Consider the following 21,278-nt stretch of genomic DNA (forward strand, 5'->3'; position numbering starts at 1 on the left):
TTAGTACTTACAGTTTAATTAGTTCTGCTCCATAAAGCTCAGCTACCAAATAACAGATGCCTTGCAAGTTCAGTATTTCTGGAAAACATAGATTTTTGAAACAATGGGGAACATAATTAAAGATAGTTTTACAAACTCATGAAACACAGCAGGATTTGCTTTATCAATGTAAATATCAGGTTATTTTAGAGAAAGGCATGTGCTCAGTCAGTGGTTTGAGCACATGACTCTGAACCAGAAAATTCTTCTAACCAAAGCTCTGACTCTTTGTGTGTCAGTAGGTGAGTCATACAGAACTATTGTGAGAATTAATGTTTGTTAAGTGCATTGATGATGAATAGCATAATGTAAGTGCTAAGAGTTATCAAAATATTTATTATAGAGCATCTTCTAAGCAGTTTAAGGACAAAGCACTTGTTATCTTATATTGTAGCTCAAAAAGAAAGCAAAACAGATAAATCAAAGTGCAGAAAACAATGTATGAGTTCATATTACTGCTGGTATTACTTAGTGTCTTCAAGTGTTTATGCAGGTAGAAAACTCATCTCTAGTATAGAAATAATTTTGCAATGAATAACAGAAGGAGTAATTATACTTTGGCAAATAGCTATCGTGTTCCTCTTTCCTTTCATCTTTCACATTACCATGGCCTTTCTAAATACTGACTAAAAGCTCATTCTTTTAAGTTGAATGAATAAGGATACACATAGAAATACAGTTTATAAATAAAACTTTAGCAACATATTTACTGAAAAAGACAAGTACTTGGACTATCTTCTTAGCCTTGAGGGGAAAGCGGTGCACTGCTGTGAGAGAAACCTGAGTTTGAATCCAGTTACAATCTAATACTAGGGTCTGATCTTGCAGTTCTGTGGAGGAATGGGAGTATTTCCTGCATATAATTGGACTCAGGCCTGGTTCAGCAAAGCACTTGAACATATTGTTAAATGCATCTCTGTTCAGTACAGCACTTAAGCATGTGCCTAACTTTAACCACATGCTTAAGAGCTGTGCTGAACAGGGCTGTACTACTCAATTGGGGCTGTTATGCCAACCAGTCTCCTGTATCTTTTAATCAACAACTGGATATCAGTTTTTGCTTATTAATAAGCAGTGAAGCACGACTCATAGCCAGACATTAAAACATAGGTGCATTTACACAGGTATCTATATGGTAAATGTGGCAAAATACAGAAGCAAGAATAAAGCCCACAACTCCTAGGGCTCCAGAAAGTAGCTATGTCCAAGTCTCCAGTCACCTCCCCCTTAAACACTGTTCCCCAAACTCCTATGTATCTGTGTCCTGTCCGTCTTAATGTGCCCAAATAAACACTTAGGATCCACCAATCAAAGTAGTTATTCGTCCTCACCTAATCAGATGAATCAGAACCAACATCCAGCTGGAGTGGTCTATCCTGAGGTTCTTTCCCAGACAAAAAGTATTTCCTTCCAAAACACCGCTAGGTTTTAAGACAGCAGCGGATCTGACTCTCCTCTCTCTCCCACCAGAGTAAATCAGGAATAATTTCACTAATGTGAACGGAGTGACACCAGTGTAAAACCTGCATAAGTGAAGGGAGAACCAGGCCCCCAAGGTTTAACAATCTAGCTGTGAGTGCATAAATTAAATACCCAACTACCTCTTAATGATAAGGTGTTGCTGATAGCTGTAGGAGTTACTATAGCTTACTCTTCTTACCCCATGTTAAATATTTTATTTCAATCAAGTTACTAGCCTCATTTATTTGCCTCCTTTGCCACATAATTTCTTTCGATTGGATCTTTATAATCAAACTGCTGGTTAAAAATGGGTCTCCTGACCAGAATTAGATTTTGCTATTACCCTCCTGAAAGGGCACATGCAGTGGATGGCAACAGTCCCGTGTCTGCTCTCATCACTGATTAAAATACCCTTGGTAAAGCTAGCCAGCAAGACAGCTGGCTCTTTGAAGTGAAAATAACTGGCTTCCCCAACATCTCCCATGGTGGACAAAAGCTGACAGCATCCTCTAATGTTTCCCATTGAGGAGACAAGCCAGCAGGTTTGTACAAAGTCTCTTGCCCAAGAAGAGATAACTGGTTGGCTCAACCTCGCTAGCAGCTAGGAGGAGGGGTTGATTTGGCTTGCCATCAACTCTAGAAAGTAGACATTGGGGAGCTGGCTAGCTAGAGCCATTTCTATGCACAAAATTCCTTATGAGCATAAGAATCTCAGCATATAAATATCCAGTGGCATAACAAAACAAATAATGGCTGGCTCCAGGGGGAATAGCAATAACATAAAACTGCCCTAGGGTAAGTATAGTCTTCTTGGATTGTACATATTACATTCAGCATTTGGCTTCAGGCAATATACCACATCTTCTGACCAGTATTTTATATTTATGTCCTCAGAGTCAGTCAGTATTTGTACTTACACACATCTCCTGCTGTGCTGTATGCACACAGATACAAAGAGAAGAATACACAGAAGTCTTTTTTATCGAAACAAGCCATGCTAGGGGAAAGAGGTTCAAGTAAAAAATGCTTATTTTAAGAGGGTGAAGAATATTGACCTTAAAGGAAGTTAGATTAGGCCAACAGAAACCACAAGTTCCCTTTAGTTCCTCTAAAAACCTAATTGTTGTACATTAGTTTTGTTTTTGTTATTCACATGAGGCTCTTCAGGCATATATATAATAATAGAATTGCTCCTTCAGCGTAAATGGTACCTTTTTCCTCAACAGCTCTGCTCCCTGTGTGCATTCAAAATAATATCTATTGACTTGAGTGATAAAAGGAAGTTGTTACTACTTTTTACTCTTGTTAGCTCTGCAGAGCCTATACATCTAGAAGAGAGCGGGCTGGATTGCATTCTGGCTCATGCATCATCCACAGAATTGTTAACTAATTTCTAGTTCCAGGTCAAACTTTTCCCTCAAGGAATAGCAATAGCTTCCATGTGTCTCACTGAAGATAATGAGGTTGCACAGATGTAACTTGAAGGGATGATGGGGTTATATACATACAGAGGAGGGCAGAATTTTGCCTGTAGAATTTTTACCCTTGCAATGATGTATGAACCAGAAAGACTGCAACTTGACCTTCAGAGTGGAGGGCAAGTTTACAGGTCTGGCAGTTAAAAATAAATTTCATCACTTGTACACTGAACAAATTTGAAATAAATTCACTGCGTGAAAATAAACACAGAACCATAGTGTGTCATTTTTACAGAGCCTTTTTTTTTTTTAGAAGAAAACCATAGTTTAACAGCAGTATTAGGGTTTATAATTGAAGCTCTGTTGTTATCTGCCTATGATGTCAAAAATGAAAATGTGTCTCATGGAACAGGAACTAACTGACCATCATTTGACTCAGTGAATGACCTCTAGCAAACCCTTCTCCACACCTCAGAAAGGATAGAATTATTATTCTACATGCATCCTCCATGAAACTAGGGACTAAAGAGCAAGACATTAGTTTTTCAGAGATGGAATTAATAAGATACCATATAAAAACTCTTTAATGAAAAATCCTAAACTGTCTTTTTAAATTCACGAAGTTAGAGACAGCATCAACTTTAGATTCATCGATTCCAAGGCCAGAGGGGACCATTGTGATCATCTGATCTGCCCTTCGGTATAATACAGGCCAGAGGACTTCCCCAAAATAATTCTTAGAACAGGATCTTTTAGAAAAACATCCAATCTTGATTTTAAAATGGTCAGTGATGGAGAATCTGCCATGACCCTTGAGGGGTAGCTCTCCTGCCTGCCTTTTGTGAACAGCACCTCTCCCCCTTCTCTCCTCGGCAGCACAGCACCTGCCTGACCTCGTTCAGGCCTTGGCTGCCCATGCAAGGCAGCAGATTTGCAGAGCTAGATACGCCATCAGCATGCTGTGGATTGTGTTACTGTTGCACCAGTGCAGCTCCTGGGTTACGTTTTGGATGGGGGAGTGAGGTACTGTTCCCTACCAGCACCATGGCATACATCTACTCAATTTTAGAAAGTTACTTTAAAGTAATTGAATGTCTTACACCTGCCCTTCAGTCCCTCTGCCAGTTTTTGTGACTTTACAACAACAGTTTCCTATTTCTGAAAATGTTTTCATCTTCCCAGTTGCTATGTAAAGACTCGCACAAATGTAAGGGGAAACTGACTGAGTATACAGTGAAACTGGCTATTCTTAAAGTGCTGACAAATATACAAAGTAAACAAACTGGGGGTATTATATGCAAGTATCTTTGGGGTGAAATTCTGGCTCCACTGAAGTCAGTGAGAGTTGTCACTGACTTTAATGAGCCACAATTTCACCCTTGATATCTTTCATATACACTATTCGTAGATGGTGTTACAGTAGTAGGTAAAACATTTTCAGATTTAAGTGAATTTTTAATTAACAGAAAAATACAGTGGTACCAGCATAACATATGGTGTATTTGATATTTACCAGGTAGATAGTTGCAGAGTCTCTCTATTGCTTCTTTTGCTGTACAGTTGTGAAACATTGCAAGCTGTTCAATTACTGATACCACAAGCACACATCCTGCAAACAAGCAAAACAAAGAGATCACTATCTCATACATATAACAGGATTAAATAGAGTGTCTATAAAGCCAAGTGGACATGAACCAGTGGGTGTTTTGTTTTTTGAGATGTTACATGGCTGATAATATTTCTGGGGGGAAAACCCCACTATATTTCTAACTTTTATTAAAATAGTGCTACTTATCAAGCCAGAGGTTGGATGCAATTGGTAGATGAATGCACAAAACATCCTGCATTTTATATAGCCATATTTAGATCTGGTCAAGACTCCCATCAAATCTGACATTTCAAAATTTGTTTTAATTCTGAATTAGAAGAAAACCATAAATTTCCTGGAACAAAAACTTTCTGAAAAAAAAAAATTCATTCCAATAAAATCAAGATGTTTTGATCCAAACTTTGATTTTTGTATGTTATATCATAACAGCATATAAAATAAATTTATAAAATGTTGAAATAAAATATCAAAATGTTTCATTCTGATAATGTAGAAATGTTTTTTTATAAAAAAAAATTTAAATTAAATTTTGCCAAAATCTACATGTTCCAGCAGAAAGTTAAGATTTCTGCAAAATGGTATTTTCCAAAGGAAAAATATTTTGTTTGAAAATTTTAACTAGCTGTAGCCACACTGGTGAGAAACACCGTACAAACAAACAATTTTCTAGGTTTAATTCTTGTCCCTAGTGTGATCGCACCTGCACCTAAGAAACAAACTGAGGAAGGAAAAAAAAATATTCTAGAGATCCAACACTATTCCAACAGACAGTATTGTAATCAGCATCTTGGCATTTTGCACATAGCTGGCAATCACATGCCCATGGTTGATTCACAGTCATGTAACTGTTACATCTTCACAGCATGCACCAGGCCAGAAATAGGCAAAAGCTGAAGGACAAAAAACTCCTGCATGACTGTAGATTAGAAATCACCAACCGCAAATATAACACATCAAACAAAACACTCCAGTGACAACATGGCGTAGTCCTGCACAGGATCTCCATGGGAGTCAATGGAGGTTCCACACACAGAGGACTTGCAAGAGCAGGCACCGAGACAGCAAAATAAACATTTGCTAAGGCTAAAAATATTTCCTAAATTCACCATGCTCCCATTATGTGGTTATACATGGGTCACTTTCTGAGCTCTGGTAAGCACAGGGACTGCTCGTTGCTGCTCCAGCCCTGAGCAAGCGGGAACACAGCCTTGCCTCCACTGAACCAGACAGCAGAGCAAGGCTGGTGCACTAGGGGAAATGGCCGAGAATGAGGGAAGAGGTTCTATTTAATCCCAACAGAGCACATTTCATTCTCCTTGTGTGCAAGGGGCAGCACTGGAGAGCTGTGCCTTTGAGAGGTCCAGGTGTCTCTGGTGCTCCTCGTGGGGTGGCTCCACATTGGCCCCTGCACAGAGCTGTTGCTCAAAAGCCAAACATAGCTCCATATAAAACTGGGGTACCTGTCACCGGATCTCTCTTCAGTGAGACTATGGGGTGAGAGATCTGCAATTTTATAAAGGAGCCATGTTAGATGATGCAAAGTCTTAATAGGCAGCAGGTTTAAAACAAATAAAAGGAAGTATTTCTTCACACAACACACAGTCAACCTCTGGAACTCTTTGCCAGAGGATGTTGTGAAGACCAAGACTTTAACAGGGTTCAAAAAAGAACTAGATAAGTTCATGGAGCAAAGGTCCATCAATGGCTATTAGCCAAGATAAGCAGGGATGGTATCCCTAGCCTCGGTTTGCCAGAAGCTGTGAATGGGTGACAGGGGATGGATCACTTGATGATTCCCCGTTCTGTTCATTCCCTCTGAAGCACCCGGAATTGGCCACTGTTGGAACCCAGGATACTGGGCTAGATGGACCTTTGGTCTGACCCAGTTTGGCTATTCTTATAATTCTTATAATCTTATAATCAGCAGACCCTTCCTTGACTGCGAAGTTCACGCCAGGCTTAGGCTATGACTCCACTGAAGCTGGGGCTGTGATCTGCAGCTCATGTAGCCATACCCTTGCTAGCTTTAATCTAATTAGCTCACTAGAAATAGCAGTGAGGACATGCTGGCACTGGCTGGACAAGCAAGTATGTACCCAGCAAGGGAGGTGGGTTTGTACAGCCTTTGCTGATGCCATCATGTCCTCACTGCTATTTTTCCACCAGCTAGCTCGTTAGATTAAAGCTCGCATGGGTATGTCTACATGAGCTGCAAATTACATCCCCGGTTGCTGTATAGACAGACTTGGAGAGTGTGCCTGTGTAGTGACAATCAGTAGCACAGGCTGTGTTTATTCTAGGAGCTAGAGAGCTGGAGAGAACTCTAAGATCTATTTGTTTCCAGCAGCCCAAATAAAGAATTCCCCTTGTATTCAATACAGCCAAGTCCTGTCTCTTTTCTCCTACCAGGGACTACTGAGGGGATTCAGATCTCAGGTTTTAGTTTGACACAAAATAGAGATGCAAAATTCAAATACTGATACAGATCCAAGCTTTCCAAAAGCTCAGAGCTATTAACCTTCAGGGTTTTGGTCAGGCCTATATCTAGTAAGGGGCAGTTAAATTCTCTATTGATGACCCTGCCACAATGTGTTAATAAACCAAACAAGGTGTTATTTTCCCACATAAGGCTGCGATATTCTTCATGGACCAGGTTATGAGTTGGAAAGTGGTGGAGAAAATATACCACCATTGGAAATTATTAGATCTCTTTATTGAGAGTTTTTATTACAAGGTAATATAATTCTATATAGAAAAAAGCAAACCTTATATTTTATAGGAAGTAATTCAAGGACACGAATGGGAATAGCAGGGAGCTCACCATCTCATTGTAGACATAAAAAAACCCTGCTTCACTATACTTAACCTCATGAAACAAAACCCTCAACAGGACTTCTTAACAGATGTAATTTAGAAGGCATGCTAATTATGAGAATGGATACTTACATAAAACAGAGAATAAATTGAAACAGACACCAAGGAAGAAAAACAGCAGCACATTTCAAGAAACTAGCACTTAACCAAAAAAAATCAATTCATAATGAAGAAAATATCCCAAATAATAAAGACCTTAGCAACAAAATCAGAGACCCAACATCAATCAGAGCAGACATACCGTACATACCTATACCCACCATGGAAACCCTGCTAGGAACATATTCAGGAGGGACTTCTATTCTATATACCTAGGGCCCCCACCATTGTAATGTCTGAGCACCTTAGAAATATTAGCAAATTTACCTTCCCAACCCCTATTACTGCCTCTATTTTACAGAGATTAAATGACTTGCTCAAGCTTACATAGGAAATACGTGCCAATGCTAAGAAGTAAACTTGTCTCTTGAGTACCGGTCCAGTGCTTTAACCACAAGACTACCCTTCCTTTCACAGCCCTTGGTCTAAAGAGTTTACAGTCTCGAAGACAGGAGTAAAAAGATGAGACGCACTAGCCAAACGAGAGGCAGGAGTTAGCTTTGACATTTCTAAATAGTAGTAGTTATTATTTTTCATTTTTGTTGTGTGTGGGCCTCACTGAAGAAGTGACTCTTCAGGGAAGATTTGAATGAATATGGGACACTGGCTGGGAGAAGTGGGTTCAGAACGTCATGCATTGCATTCATGGCAGCCTGGAAAAAGTGCAAAGATGGGAGCAGGAGAAGAAAACTCTTAGGGGCATCGAGGTCAACACTGTGGGAAGAGCAAAAGGCATGAGGGGAGAATGTGACAGGAGACAAAAATCTGTAGACTCAGGCAGAACAGAGCACAGCCTGTTATCCAGGGCAAAATGTTCAAACTGATGCCCTGGCAAGGCAAACCTGATGGAATGGTTTCAGGGCTTTGGAGCTGTGCTCTGGCTCCGTTCCAGCTCCAGGCAAAAACCTGCAGTTCCACTGCTCCAGAGCTGCTCCGCGCTCCAGCTCCGGGATCCGCTCCAAAGCCCTGGTTCAAACAAGGGAGCGAGAGGATCTATTGGCAAATTCCAAGCATGGTCACATTCACAGAGAAAAGACATATTCTCCCCCCACTACCAATAATGTAAGTAAAATTTGCAGAGATTTTCATTTAGATTTTGAACATCTACTTCCTCAAGCTGAGCAACCTGTCACTTTGAGCAGCTGAAGGTGACAAAGACTGCAGGGCAGAAAAAATAATGTTCCAGTTGTCTTTGTTATATAACAGAGAACTCAGCATTTTCTCTGCTCTTTCACCACCTAAGCCCCTGATAGCATTCCCTCTGTATCTCCTGTTCATGATATATTCATCCATTTCTCAATTAACAAAGCAATCAAGCGCACATCTGCTTTTCTTTCAAAGCACTGTACTGTGGCCATTTATAACGGGGATGAAGTTTCAGCCATAGCCAGGGTTACGATCCTGACAGTCCTTGTGGAAGTCTTCCTACCTCAAGCATCTTCTTGCACTCTATCAGGTGGGAAGGAACTTTTTGCTGTTGTGGTTAGGGATCCATATACCTGCCATTTAATGTAACCAGTCAGTGTGATACCATACTCTCATTGATGATGCAATTATATGTTGTAATCACAGCATGTTTGCGGTCAAGCAGAAAGGGGAGGATGTACATCCTGTGTCATGTCACTTCTTTTCTGGTCTTCGTAGTTGTATTATAGTATCCAAAAACTGAACTAAGTATTATATTCACTTCATATTTCAGATGCAGCAGCATGTCAATAAGATGGATGCAAGAATGTTAATTACATTGTTAGATGGATGCATGTTCAGATTGCATTCCGATGTATTACAGACAGATTTTATTTCAGTGTAAAACTAAGACTGATAGGAAACAAATCAACATAACAATTCATCCTCTCCTTCCCAATGCCCTAGAAGAGAATGACACATGGTGAAGTTATAAATACACCTCTACCCTGATATAACGTGACCCGATATAACACGAATTCTGATATAACGTGGTAAAGCAGTGCTCCGGGGGTGGGGAGTGGGGCTGCGCACTCCGGCAGATCAAAGCAAGTTCGATATAACGCGGTTTCACCTATAACGCGGTAACATTTTTTGGCTCCCAAGGACGGCGTTATATCGAGCTAGAGGTGTATTCCCTAGGTGGATTTTGGGGAAGTTTAGGTGGAATTCTCTCTTTAAATTATAAGATAATTTAAATTATAAGATACTCAAGGCAGGGACTGTGCCTTAGTGCACACTGATCATATCATAATCATACACCATTTATACAATCAATTTTTTGCCAGGCATATACTAATAACATCAGCAGAGTTCACTTTTGCTACAGCCTTTTTTTAAAAAAACTTTACAATAAGTAGACAAATCATCAGCTCCTCACACAGAAATATTAGCAAATCTTCATAAGACTTTTATGGTCTGTACTCTGTTGGCTAAAAATGGAAAATCATTAGGTAGATAAAAGGAAATGAGAGGAAAAAAAAAGAAAAGTCAACTGCCTTTGAAGACCTAGTGAAATCTCACTGCTTTAATCACTTCTGCTGATGTCAGAGAATATTTTCAGAGAGTATACAAGCTTTTTAATACCGTGGGCTCAGTGGAAAAGCAAGTTACCCAATTTCAGATCTAGAAATATCTGTTTATAGCTTTTTTTAATTCAGCGAATTGATATTTGATTTATTTTTCATATTGTGTAAGGCACATCTGAAGCAAGTTAAATTGGTTCCTCAATTGAAGTTGAAAACTTGCATTTATTTTGTAGTTGTGTGGGATTTTCTTTATAAACAAGATTTGAGAAATTGACTGTTCCATGGTACTAGATAATAGGTTTCAATGCCTTGACAGGTTGAAGAATGTTTTCTCTAGGAGAAATGCATTGGTATTATAATGCCTACTAGCCATTAGAAACTAGACTCTGGTATTAATAAAATACCTGTCTCTTTTAGAGATAGTTTGTCCCATTTGCTATTAATTTATAAGGAGATAAGAGGAAACCATAACCATTTTACTCAGCAGCAGTAATCTGAAAATTCACATGGCAAGGAGCACTTCTCCCCATGTATTTGAAAATAGCGTATAATAATAAACTGACATTACCAATAGACTAGAAAAAAATCATACCCTTATAATAAAACCAGAGCAAGAGAGATTCATTTCTTGGCCATGCAGCCTCTAGCAATCTGAGCAGACAGTTTAACTTAATCCACTTCTGCAGCAACATACAAAAGAAACTATCATTAGAATTATATCTATGGCTGCTGTGAAAGTGTCAAGGCACACAGAGTTGCCTCTTTAGTTTTCAGGTTTCCGATTGCAGATAAGTTTGTGTAAAGCCAAGACTTTATTAAATGGATTCTCTGGCACTCTACATGAACCCACAGACCTTCATGTTACTGAATGAGAATAGCTTGCCATCCTTTACTTTGATCTAGGGTTCTAGACAATGGAGTTTTTCCTCACCCCTCCACCCACCTTACTGAACTCCTAGTTAGGCAAACTGCCCCTCTGAAAAGTGCAGTTCAGACATGCAATGAGAGAAAGGCTGAGGGGCTTTCCAGGCAGATTGCTTCCACCATTGTGCAATCTCTGAGGGCGAGATTGTGGCGAGCACTTTCACAAACACACACAGTGGTGAGGAAACAACGATCTTCCCCTTTTAGGCAGCTAATGATGCTTCCCCTGTTACGCAGCTCACCGGAGCTGAGCTAGCACAAGTCTCTGAACTTGGGAGGGGCTTCCCAGAATGGCAGTCCCTGTGCTCAGAGGAGTGTCAGGGCTGCGACTAATTTGTTTCCGCTGGGAGCAACTCGCTGAAAAGGCAGTGGGGTGTGGAAGAAGCTAAGGCTCTGCCTTCCCAGCCCCATGGAGCCAGCCAGTTGTGCAGTGGAGAGAATGTTGTACCCCCTAAAAGGGTGTTGCAAATTATTCTGCAAACTACTGGGACGCACAAGGAGGCACTCTGTAAAGCAGTGCTGAGTTGTGAGGGGGGGGGGGGTGGCAGTCTGTGCAGAAGAGTACCTAAATAATGAATACCATTTGGTGGAAAGGCACAATAGTTGGTCTTCAGCGGTATCTTTTTGAAACTTGGACTATAGAGCAGTGTCTGGAGAATGGGATGAACTCCACTCAAACAGAGAAATCTCATCCTTCCCCTTTCCACTTGAACATGAGTAATCATTCCTAGTCCTCCCTCCTCTAGAAGCAGTGCAAGGTGTAACGGTGTGTACTACTGCTGTTTGCACTGCATGCGTCTACTTGCATGGATTTCATTACTTCGTTTACATATTGTCTTCCCACTCTACTGAGCACATCCAAATAGGAAGACTTACTGTATGTGAGAGTTTCTGCTGCACAGGCAGTTGGAATAAAGCAGTTTTGTTAGTAAGTTGTATCTTTCCATTGTGTGTTTAAATAAGGCATTCGCTATTGCAGAAGGAACTCAGGAAACTCTGATCACCCCATATTAACATTGTAAAAGCTGAACTGCTGAGGTGTGGAGGTACCATTTCCTATCCAGGTGCACTGAATTTTCAGGAGCCAAGCTAACATTGGCTGACTCCCCTCACAGTTGCTCAGAATCAGCTGTGGGGGGTATTTCTTCTCTAAGGGATAGATTTTTGCTCAGTAATAGATGGGATCAGGACCGAAGCACTCTGCAGAGAAGAACCGATTGCTGGCTCCATTTCTTGCTTTCTCCACCCCACTTCCAAAGATCCTAAGCCTAGCCCTGCAGAGCTCCTGTGGAACAGCATCCCCAGTCTCCTGTGGGCACGAGCCTGTAGCAGTCCATTATTCCTGCTTTCCACTTTGGGTAAGGATCGTTTTTGCTGCTCACAACATAAGACAGCATCCGATCCTAGTTATTAAAGAATATCCTCCATAAAATGAGTTCAAGTTCAATGGTAAATAAAGACAGGTCTAAATATACAGCGAAACCTCCTGATTTCTGTCTGTGAAAGAATGACCCTTATAAAAATGAATATCCATTCCCAAATATTGTATATATCTTAAATGTTTCCTATTGATATCAAGAATGAGGATTTTCTGAAGCACACTGAGCACTTCTCCCATTTCATGCAGTTGTCTGGCTCCTACCACCTTGCCTTCCCCTACACCTGCATTTGGACAAGGAGTCTGGTTGTCTTGACCTCTCATATGTTTACTGGTATTTTTATCTGCTTCAACTGAATAGATTGGTAAATTAGCTAAGAGCTGGGGCTGATAATATATGGTTTCAACAGGCACAACATTGTTCTAAGTCAATATCCCTTAATCTATTGTATTTCACAGTTAATACAATACTTGTCCAAGTTTCAGAAAACTCTATTACAAAGCGAGCCTTAGGATATGAAGGAAAATCAGGAAACAGAGTTAATAAAAAAATGTCTTGGCTATCTCAGTTGGAGTCCTTAGGGATGATTAATGCAGCATAGCGTGTATAGCCAGAGAGGGCTCTGAGACATTTCTGGAACTGTACTTCTGCAGAGAATTTGTTGTATTTTGACTTGCTTCAACATATTGGGCTAAAATCATCCCTGAAGCCAAAAAAAAAAAAAAAAAAAAGAGAGAGGAAATGTGATCTAATGGTTAAAATTTAGATTTTAGTTTTCCATATTATATGCATAATATGTAAACACATTGGATAGAGACACTGATGTGACTGTAATTTTAGGTACCCACTTTTAAAAATGTTGGCATAGACTATACATTTTCCCCTAAATTTGTTGTGTTATGCAACATATTTTGCATGTTAAATACGTATGTGGCAATAACAAATTTTATTTAGAATATCACCACATTAGTCAATCTGCATTATATTTGAGTTATGCTGCATAATGTAATGTAGTGCATTACCATATATTTAAAATATTAATATCAATATATGATATTTTAAGTGTATTGCATCTCAGTAGATGGCATGGCACAAAAACCTAGGAACATCACATGTGTCACTTTTCTTGTTTACCACAGTCACTCTGAGCATCATGCAATAGCAGGGACAGAACTCTGATCCTACTGCTCAAAAAACAAAGGTCTCTATTTATTATTCTCTCCTCTAGATACCATACAGGGACCATGGTCTAGATGTGGAAAGTTCTGACTCCACCCAGTAGAGGTCAGTGGTACCTATCCACATAGATGCCTGGTGCTACATAAGGTATATCTGAAAGATAATCATTTAGCAAAATATATAACACAAGAATTTCCAATGGATTTGCCTCTTTTTTATTGTTTAACATAAAAATGTGTGTGTGTGTGTGTGAGTGTAGTCTAAGAAGTGATGTTCTCTATTCCTCTTTTCTCTGACACCCCAATTCAGGAAAGCTTCCCTCTTCAGAAAGGTGCTTAAGCGCATGCTTAACTTTAACATGTGCTTAAATCCCACTGAAGTCTGAACCAGGGTCAGAATGGTTTAATCACATCTTTACTTCCAGTTTGTCTTCAGTCTAATGCAAAAGAACCCCGACCACAGTAGTTATTAATGAAGTAACACCTAGAAGCCCCAGTTGTGCTAGGTACCATATATATACTAACATATACTAAAAAGATGGTCCTTTCCCCAAAGAGCTTACAATCTTTACATTTTATATGCACAAAAGTAAAGAGATTAAAATGTAGGACTCCCCAAACCACTGAAAGGTGTTCATTGAGTGCGTGCAATACTTTTGATGACTCTATAAGGAGAAAAGATATATATAAGCATTTGGTGGCTGAGTTACAGCTATTATGGGAATCATAAACAACTTTTCATCATCATATCATTCAAACGTGCCAAAAAAGAAAGTTACTAAAGGTGCAAGGGAAAAAAAAGCTTACCTTTGGGCTAAGAACAAGTACAAAGAATTTCAACCCAAAGGGTGATGGGTAAAATATTCAAAAAGCACCAAAATGTGTGTAAGTATGCTACATACATTCTTTACAGCACTCATTGTTATATGTATGCTTTATGGAGCACTGTCTTTCAATTAGACTCTTAAGTGCCTAAGTCACTTTTTAAAATGGGACTTAGGTGCTTTTGAATATGTTACCTTATATTTCTTGAAACTTCTCTGAAAATACAGGCTTAGAATGAAAATATCTATTCAACTGTTGGTATAGTATACTACCACAGACCTATATATGCCTGGGATTCATATATACATATCTCAATCAAAAGGAAAAAAATCATATAGCAAACACTTGACATTTACTACCGAGTATGGGCCAAATCCTGCCCACTTTCATCTGTGTAAATCAAGAGTAACTTGAATTAAGTGAATGGCTTCACTCTGCATTTACACTGGTTCACGTGAGATGAGATCAGTATCTAGCCTAGGCTGTCAGTGTAAAATGAATTGTGGTTTTACAGTGATGCCAAAGTATGGCGTTTTACAGCACTCATTGGTCTCTATATTATGTTTTATAGCACACTGCTTCCCTAGACAATATCTAAACAGCCATTTTGTTTCAGCATTATTATTAAAAGCCTCTCACTGTGTTAGGTATGTGCCACTGTATTAAATTATCAGGAACTGCAAACAACATTGATCTGAGATTTGGAATTTATTACCCAACAGTAAGAGACAGGGTGGGTAAGGAAATCTCGTTAATATCCTGGGAGCGACACGGCTACAATTACACTGCATACGCTACAGTAAATTATTCAGTCCTGCATCCATGCCATAAAAAGCACAGCTAGACAGTTTTAAAAGTTGGATATCATACAAACTATCAGGGCTGCAAATTAACACTTTATAACACAGGAGAGCTTGGAATTATGGGTTAGTTTTTCCCTCTGCTTTTCTGAAGTTGTTATTATTATTATTAAAAATATACATGGTTTTAATATGGTGCCTACCACATGCCCCCGCACCCCTGAAGTTAGGTTCTCACAGTTGAATGCGAGAGGTGGTCCAGGAAAGTTGATGAGAAGAATGAAGGCGAATTACATTGGCCCTGGCAAAGCTGAAATTGGCCAGTGTGGCTGCTGACCCACACAATATCAGTCAGCTAGAGAAGATTAAATGAGCTGCTGCCCAAACATATTGTGCTCTCTCTGACTAATAGCCTCATTCCAAAGGGCAGCCAAAGTGGAGCTGCAAAGGGGGCTGTGCAGTCTGAAGTTTTTAAAAAAATAAAATGTGCAATTAGCAAGAAGTGCCCTGCAACTGCAACACGCAGTCACATCATTACGAGAGACTCCACTGATCATTTGCACAGATCCCCTACAGCACTCGCTGGCAACTGAGGAGAGAACAGAAGCTTATTTTAAAATTCACTAGCAATGTAGAAATATTCAACAGAGATGCAAAAGAAGAAATGAGGAGAGTGAGAGAATGTGATGTTAGACATGGCCAACAATAATACCTGGTATTCAAACTGTGTTTAGCAAAGATTAACTATTTCTCACCACAGCCTTGTGAAATGGGCACTATTTTGCTTGTTTAGCAGATGGGGAAACGGAGACATAAGGGGTTAAAGGCCACACTCTCATACCTTTTTCAGAGAAGTTGTGTGTGTAGTAACTTGCTCGACAAGTTGCCTCAGTGAAAGCAAAGGGCTACTCTTGTCAAGAGGTACACATGAATGTTAATAAGGGTATACACATCTGGTCCTAATTGGCTTTTCAAGGTCACACAGCAAGTTAGTGGCAAAGCCAGACTCAGAACTCAGGGGCTCCTAACTCACCTATCCTGCATGTAGAGCCCTAGATCTGGGCCTCTATAGGGAAGAGCAGCTGTTTCCCTACGGTTGTAATTTAAATATATAAAATGGGCAGCAGTTTATCTATCATTATAAAACTGATGGAGGAGAATATCACATGTGCAACACAAAGAAGGGAGGGAGTCCCTAAATAGTTTGTAGTGTCTTTATTTTAAAAGACAGCAGCATAAAGTCCCCTTTTACATAGGACTACATTGAAATAGTGAAGATAGTTTTCATTTTCATAAGTCTATTCCCAAAAAGCCTTCTGCAGATTGAGGAACAGAATTTTTCAAACTAGTCTGGCGTGTGATTATGTGTGCAAAATGCAGTGTTCAGTGAAAACTGAATTATCTAGAGAGGGACAAAAAGGTGTCAAACAAAGTCTGTTTGGTCATAAAGCAAATTGATGTTTGTTTTGTAAATATATGTCAATTAAAACTAACTAACTAAATAAAAGCTGCACTCCCTACCTTGGTTGATTCTCCTGCCTACTGCACTTTAACTACAGACGCCAGAAATGCTCCGAGCTGACTCTGACATTAGTACTTTTATCAAATTCGCTACACCTTGGGACTAAATTGACCAAGTCCATGTTGTGGAGATCACCACGACATGTTTGCTAGTGCGCGTGTTTGTCAAAACTCAGAGGGGTGAACATCACTCCACCCTCATAAAGCCCAAATCATCGCATATTTGGTTAAGTGCATGGATCCGGGTGTGTACATTTAAACCACATCTCAACCTCCATGGCTACTAGTTCAGCATGCAAGCTGGAAGAGGAGCTGCAAACCTCCATGCCGCTTGTACGGGTAGTTAGGATCACTGAATCCATGTATCTCAAGGCTTCTTCCTTAACATTTCTCAACGCTTCCCCCTGTGCTGGTCTTTCAGACCAGAGCAGACACATCCTCCAAAGCAGGCAAATGCTTAAGTGATGCAAAAAGCCTTGTACAGGCCCTTCACATCAGATGAATTTCACCCTGAACACTGGGAACATGTTGTCAAACCCAAAGAAGCACTCACAAAGTTCTGTGTCCCAAACCTAGATGTATTTCTTAAGAAGATTTTGCCAGGCAAAACCAACTGAGATAAAACTTCTGTTTTTTGAGGGTGTCTTGTGGGAGGGGAAGGGAAGCTCATCTGTACAATAAAATAAAACAGAGTAACATACATTCAAAACAGCCACAATAAATATTAAAAACAATCACATCCTGTTTTCAGTTCTCTAGCTACTAAGTGTGAAAGCCAGTATCACTAATATTTCCTGCAGACCAAGGGTATGAATTCTATCAAACAGCAGCTCCAAAATTCTATAAAACAGCAGCTCCAAACCCCATTTTAGCTTTGAGAGTCTTAAAACAGTTATTATTTGGACTAAGATTACTGGTGTTTTGCAGCAGCGGCAGCTGTTGAAACAGATAAAGGATGATTTATTATGTGCACAGCTAGCCTCTGTTTACCAGTGTAATAACAAATGGATGAACACAGCAAGCAAACAAAACCTGAATACATACCAAGACAGGTGTGTCCATTGTCACTCCCACCAGGGACCAGAGTTGATTGGGCTCTACCAGACAGAGGTGAGGTTGAGATGTCCTTCAGAGGAAGCATGAGAAGGAGAAGGGAGAAGAATAGAGGGGGGAACCCCTGCCAGGACCCCCTCATCCTAGAGAAAGGAAGAAAGAAAGAACTGTAATACAGGAAGAGTACTCAGGGACACACATACCCCTAATACTCAGGGAGAGAGTCACACACCTGCTTCTCATTCCTAATCTGGGGGACAGAGAGAACCTCACACACTCTCCCTGCTACATAGGGAGCATCTTTCACCCCCCACCTGCTCTTTTGGTGCTCAGGGAGAATCTCACACACACATACCCCTCCCCCCCACACACACACACTTCACTGGTACTCTCTTCCTCCAACCCCCAATCACTAATATTCAAGGACAGTTGCACAGCTTCTCACTAGTATTCAGGGGTCTCTTCCCCCTGATACATAACTAGAGTCTCCCCTTCCCCAATAGCACTCATACAACATCGCCCCTCTCACCAGGCACTTAGGGAAAACCAATAGGACTGTATTTCCCCCCTCCCACACACACACCTGTATTATCCCTTTCTCTTTCCCGCCTTTTCCTTCCCTGCTGGCCTTGGAACAGAAGGGGGCCCGTATGCACTGCTCTGGCTCTGGGCTCTTCAGCCACTTGTAGCAAGCGCAGCAGCAGCAGCAGCAGATGACTAACTGATCATAAAACCACAGCAAGTGCTGGAGCCGCTCAGTATTAATAAAGCAAGACACTCCCTGACATAGCTAGCGTGGCAAAAACAAAACACAAAAGAAAAAAGTCCAGAAAAAAATATTACCTAACCCAAACTCTTCTAGTAATTTCTCAGGCTGGGCCTTCCACTTTCAGATAGAAATAATGAACATTAATAATAGAAGAAAATACCCTCGGCGTTGGTGACTCACTCCCAGCAAACAGCTCAGTCTTCTGTTTTCTTCTTCCCTTTTTCTTAACGAGTGCGGCTTGACCCTTGTGGGGGGTGGCAATCAGGCTGTAGGGTTCCCAGGCCGGTGTTTTACTTGTGTCAGTCAGCTAAGTCTAATCATGAGGAAAGAAAAGAAGCCAAGCCAAGTTGCCAACATAATGGGAACAAAGGGGATGCAGGGAGCTGATTGATTCAAAGCAGATTCGGACATCTCTATTCTCATCAGCATTTTCAAAGTTTGTTTACATCCCCCACCAGCATCTGAGGGTTAAAAAGCCAGATACATTTCCTGCTTGGACCATCTAAGCAACTGAAGGTTTGCTGCCTGTTTTTCAAATAAGGTTTGAAACAAAAATTGAAGTAAAGTCCACCTCTGCCTGCAGCAGAAAAGAATAGTGAAATGATAACTTAAAACAACGTAACGGCAGAGACAGAACGAGCCCAAATATCTTAACTACAGAAGCCGTGAGAGTGGGAGGAAGGATGGTCCTCTGGGTAAAACACTGGATTAGGCCTCAGGGTTCATTTCCCGGGTCTGCCACTGGAGTTGCTTATTCTCTCTGTGCTTCAGTTCCCCATCTGTAAAATGGGGCTAATCATATTCCATTTCTCCTACTTCTTGTCTGTATTTTTTTTTTTGGCTTATTATCTCTTAGGGCTTAGCTGTGTGTTTGTATGGTACAAGAAGGTTCCAATCTCAGGTGGCATCAGTGCTTAAAGTGGTCTGAAAAAAGTGGGTGGGGGTCACATCACCTTCACATCTGCCTGCCCCCCTGCCTGGCAATTAATTCTGCCCCTAACCACCAAATCAGTCCTGTCCCCCCCCCCATCTTCATATCAGTTCTACTCCCACATCTGTTTGGCACCCCACCCCCCAGCCTCCCCTCTCCTTGTCCTGTAGCTCCTGGAGTTCTTCACCCCCGCTCCCAAGCTGGAGCAGGCTGAAGTGGGGTCCCCCCTCTTCCTTCCCCAGCCAAGTGTAGCTGGGGCGGGGAGGGAAGGGAATGGAGCCACTCTGAGCTGCTGGGCTCTTTCTGTTCCTTCATCCATCTTCCCTCCGGTGAGAATGGTGTTGGGTTGCTGAGGGGTGGGGGAGAGATCGCTGATGGATTCCTGCAGCAGGCCTGAATGGCTGCTCTACCCTAGGAGGCAGGCAAGTGGGGAAAGCAACCAGTGAGAGGTTAGTATGAAAACTATACACTCCTCAGCAACGCAGTTTGTCTCCGAGACATTGTATTTCCTGGGCATGCAACCCATTTTGACCTGGCGCACTTCAAGCTCTAGTTGGGGTCTCTAAGTGCTACCTTAATATAAACAAATAGTCACAAATACTGTTGTCTTTCTTCCCATAAGGAACTAGTTACTATAAAAGCTAGACAAATATTTATCAAAGAGGGTTCAAGAACTGAAAGTTTGTCTTCATTTTAAAGAACAAAGAGACATGTTCAAATTCTGATGCAATGGCTGCAAAAAGGTTTATTCAAAAATTTAAAATGGATGCACCTCACAGTAGATGTAATTTCATCCTTTAAACCAGAACTCAGCACTACTCAGTACACTGCTCTTAATGAACATTAAAAAGAAAATAAATGTAATAATTAGTACTTGAATTTTTCTCAAGCCTGTCTCTACTTATTGTTCCTCTTGAAGCTGGCAATCTTCATAGTGAATGACAGACAAGCAAATATGTTAGTGTAAATTACCTTTTCAATAGCCAGTCCTACTGTAATCTGCAGGGATTTTTTTCCTATCTCAATAAAAACTCACTATAAAAAGGCATTATGCTGCAGTGTCTACATCTCCCTTAATCCCCTATTAAACCTTTTTAACACACATATTAGTTGATTCCCAATAACACTTTGAAGTCTTTTAAAACCGTGGATACTGGCTCATAAGAGACTGCTTCAAAAGCCAGAGCTCTCATATTCATGCTGGAAAATCTTCCTAGCACCTAGATCTTTTGAACTGGTTCCATTTTATATCTGCAGCAAAATACAAATCTAAATAACATCACTGCCACTTAGAAAATATTTACATACATTGGCCAGATACTCAGCTGCTGCTGGGGATGTAAGCCAGGAAAGAATATAGTTCTCTGCTTTTATCGGTTATTTGCAGTGTTGTTGTAGTTGTTTATCAGTTATGTTATTTGTTACACATATGTGGTGTTAGAAATACTGCTGCAGTGACCCAGAGGTCTGTGTAACAAAGATCTGAGTGGTTTTTCTCCACATTTTATGTATTTTCAAAGCTATTAAACTAATAAAAAAAACCCTCTTAAAATGCAGTCTGACTAGGCAAATACGGGATTTACATGGTCAGTTTTAGAGGCCAGGCAAAAATTAACTCAGCTACTCACTCTGTCCTTTTGCCAAAGCTATTTTGAATGTATAAATGTTAATAGCACGTACTTAAGGCACTTGGACATGATCAATTTACTGGTCTTTATGATCTATATATTCACTTTAGTACAACAAAGAGGAAACAGATAATATTGCAAACTTCTTGATAAGAATGTGAATGAGATTAATGAGGAAAAAAGCCTTGAAATTTCTTCCAAACTAAGGGCCTCAAACCCATTCCTGACTAAAGACCTCTCTGCGCTGCCTCAACACAAATAAATAATAAATAAAACAA

General features: G+C 40.4%; 1 protein-coding gene across 4 annotated transcripts in view; it reads right to left on the reverse strand.

Annotated features, from left to right (window-relative positions):
• Positions 1–18,754, reverse strand: part of AOAH (acyloxyacyl hydrolase) — a 117,597-nt gene extending 98,843 nt beyond the window's left edge. Inside the window, exons 1-4 of one of the 4 annotated variants that reach the window (XM_065587204.1) lie at positions 18,602–18,754; positions 17,664–17,815; positions 4,432–4,527; positions 12–78 (exon numbers count right to left, since the gene is read on the reverse strand). In XM_065587204.1, coding sequence (XP_065443276.1) covers positions 12–78; positions 4,432–4,527; positions 17,664–17,814 — 314 coding nt within the window. In that variant the 5' untranslated portion in view covers position 17,815; positions 18,602–18,754. The other 3 variants (XM_065587203.1, XM_065587205.1, XM_065587202.1) reach the window with 3 other exon arrangements.
• Positions 18,755–21,278: the final 2,524 nt, after the last annotated feature.

Source organism: Chrysemys picta, chromosome 2 (genome assembly GCF_011386835.1).
Source record: "Chrysemys picta bellii isolate R12L10 chromosome 2, ASM1138683v2, whole genome shotgun sequence".
Taxonomy (NCBI): Eukaryota; Metazoa; Chordata; order Testudines; family Emydidae; genus Chrysemys; species Chrysemys picta.